The sequence below is a fragment of the Carex rostrata genome, chromosome 5 (assembly GCF_964058835.1).
Source record: "Carex rostrata chromosome 5, lpCarRost1.2, whole genome shotgun sequence".
NCBI lineage: Eukaryota > Viridiplantae > Streptophyta > Magnoliopsida > Poales > Cyperaceae > Carex > Carex rostrata.
Window position 1 is genome coordinate 2,172,485 of NC_135922.1, and position 3,280 is coordinate 2,175,764.

At 33.9% G+C, this 3,280-nt stretch overlaps 1 protein-coding gene across 1 annotated transcript; it reads right to left on the minus strand.

The window, feature by feature from the left end:
• Nucleotides 1-450: 450 nt before the first annotated feature.
• On the minus strand, nucleotides 451-2,356 carry LOC144554331 (uncharacterized). Its single transcript, XM_078302658.1, has 2 exons — nucleotides 1,848-2,356; nucleotides 451-572 (listed from the first exon to the last, which is right to left on the minus strand). Exon 1 carries the CDS (start codon nucleotides 2,294-2,296, stop codon nucleotides 1,862-1,864), a length of 435 nt encoding a protein of 144 aa, XP_078158784.1. The 5' UTR covers nucleotides 2,297-2,356; the 3' UTR covers nucleotides 451-572; nucleotides 1,848-1,861.
• Nucleotides 2,357-3,280: the final 924 nt, after the last annotated feature.

A 3,280-nucleotide genomic window follows, 5' to 3' on the forward strand; every position in this document is an offset into this window, starting at 1 on the left:
TGAATATTATAATTAAAATAATAAAAAATAGTATATATAATAAACATGTTGTATCTTAAATTTTTTAAATTATTTTATCACTGTATCTGTATCATATATAATACGATACTCGTACTCGATCGTATCCATGCAACATCGGATATTTTCAAATCACCTTTGAAGCTCACTAGTGAATTTTAGATGATTGTGTAGAATAATATGATTGTCTATGTAACCCTTTATAGAAAGCAAGTCTCTTCGTGTATTACCAACGGAAATATATCAGAGAATCTGTTATATTCTGATTTCAATTCTTCAAATTTTTTCATGTGCGAATCTCAACAATTAAAATTCTTTATCATGCAGAAATCCAACGAAAATTAACAGTTGGAATCAAAATCGGTTCATGTTTTGTCTTTGGAATAACAACATATTTATTTCCATTAGAAACATAATTAATTTAGACACGGACTGTCTAATGCTTTACATCAAAATCTCTTTTAGAGATCAAATTTCACTTATTTTTTCCTCTTCATAGCTAAAATATCCATTGACTGACGAGCATGGAATATCCGATAGCATTGATTTTTCACCTATTCATAAAAAATAATATGAAAAGTTTTCAAAAATGTAAATTCTGATTATTAAAGATATTGATATCATTAACCTTAGTTTGTTGTACTTGCTTTCAGAAGAAAATTCAAACATTTTATCTTATTTTCTTTTACTACATAATATATTTTTTGGTGACAACAACAAAAAAAAAGTAACTATTTTGAGGAAAGTAGAACTTCTTTTCCAATTATTAATTTTATTAGCCAATAGAATTTATATCCATAATCTAAACGGCTCATCATGATAATACACAAAAAGTTGGATTGATTCATATATATACTACTTTTTTATTTTATCCAAATCAAATGGAGGATTTGATTTAGATAGAAGGAGATAGATCTCTTCAATCACTCTTTTATCTGCATTTGTAATATTTTATCCACATATTCTCTTATATCAGGTATGATACTATTTTGCTTCTTGTGATTTCATAAATTCTGAAGAATCGTCTGAAGCAGATCAAATATCTTTAGAAATGAAATTTTACATTTTTTATTTTTGCTAATTTCTTAATAGATAAAAAAAAAATCATTTTTCACCTATTAAAAAACTAAAATAAAAAAGTCAAAATGTAAAATGTAAACTTCCTTTAACTAAATATTTTCATAAAAAAATCATATTAAGTTGTTTGAATCAATCATTTGAACTCATACACATAAAGTCAAAAGTCAAAAACACTTGTCACCACAGTTTCTTCCTTTAAGGTTCAATAATTGGAGTCAAACAGTTTGTTTGGTATGGTAATTAACCTCATGCATGCATGACCTTGATTGTGACTCCAACAGACATGCACTTAAACAAAAACCACAATTACATTTCTCAAATATTCTACACTTAAATTCCTTGACTCATTAATTCCCACCATATTGAAAATGATATCAACATCTCTATATTTGCAATTCAATCCCTCCAAATTGAAAAATTGAAAATATGTCCATACATATATATATATCCCGTTCCCATCTCTAAAAACTTGTACAATTTATTATAAGTATTGTAAAAACCGTCTGTTTAGACTGATTAGTCGTTGACGGTGATTAAATCGTTATTATTTTTTCTAACTAATTGGTCGATTATTCTCGATTAATCTCTTGGCGGTACCTTGTCTGTCTGACGAGACCGCATACCATTATTTACAACATTGTTTATGACAAAATATACATTAAGATCTGAATTTCTTAAAATTGCCGATTTGAATCTCAATATTGAGCTAAATTTACGAAAAATCTGACAAATATAAACTAGAATCTTACAACAGGACTGATCTCTACTGCTTGATCACGATCTGACGGCCATCGACACCCGTCTCAGCCGGGACAATTGCCCCTTGAGAAAGCACCTGTTTGTAAATCTCGACAAGCATTTTCTCATCATACTCCTTCCATTTCTGAGGTCCAAACGCCACGTCAGCGCCACCGTACCCGTACCCAAGTGATGCTGAGCTGGCGAGACGGAGCATCATGCTCACGTACGCATCACGCAAGTAGGCTAGCCACCGTTTAGGTGACCCGATCCGTTTGAGGAATCGGATCCGACGAGGGATCCGAAAGAATCGTTTGCGGCGAGAGGTTGATGCGGTGGCGGAGGTGTCGGATCCGAGAACAACGGTGGAAGGTTTTGGGTGGCTGAGACGGGAGTAGGTGAAGCCACGCTTCCTCCAGTAACCCTTGAGACCACCTTTGAAGCTCTTGGCATTCGCCATGGCTGTTCCTTTCTCCAAGGATTCTCTCTTTTTCTAAAGCTTGCGAGAATGCTTATCAACTGTGAATTTATCAAAGAATTTTTCTTATAAATTCGGATTACCTAAGGTAACAGAATATTTACTTTTGAATCCAGACCGTCCAATAAGAATCTGCATGAATAATAAAGAAGCCCCGTGCGTTCTACCTCGGGACGGATTGGTCCGAATTTTGATCGGATGGTCTCAATTTAAACATACATATTCTGTTACCTCAGAGGACATGGTGCATATGGATTCGAATTTTTCCTTGACAAATGACAATGAAGTGGGTGGGAACTGGGAAGTGGGAAGAACTACGAATTCAGAGCCCATAAAGTAACACAATTTATGTTTAGATCTGTACCGTTCAATCAGAATCCCCTACTGGCCCGGATAATGATCGAACAGTTCAGAGGCAAAATGAAATTTTGAGGTACTTTAGGGATCATGGAACGGTGAACAATCAAAGCTTTGTGCGTAATTAATGCGCTGTCGCCACTCGCCACTAGCCATCGTCCCTAGTTCTGTTTTGACGCCTGGTTGAATCTGTACACTGGAGATGATCGGTCTTATCTTCTCCAGTTTTCATGCAAAACCCATCCAATATTAAATGCATTCCTCAGATCTGGACCGTTGATGAGTTGATGTGGGGAAGGCATGGGCTCGTATGTTTTTCCAAGTGGATCATGCCACGTGGCACGTCATTAATGGAGATTTGAAACTTTAATTTGCTTGGACCTGGTCTTTGTAAGCCATTTCATCAAACTTTGGATGAAATCGAAAATATATAAATAAAATATAAATTGTATCTATATATAAAACTTCTATGTCTATATAATCACATGTTTAATATCAACTGAATTAACTTCTTAGAAAAAAAGTAATTAGAGTATTAAACTTTCAAAATAAAATGTTGCATTAATTATCATGACTAATATTAGTGCGGCTGAAGAACTGACAGTGGGC

Bases quoted from the DNA above. Each gene is read 5' to 3' on its own strand.
- LOC144554331 (XM_078302658.1), bottom strand. From the start codon at position 2,296: ATGGCGAATGCCAAGAGCTTCAAAGGTGGTCTCAAGGGTTACTGGAGG.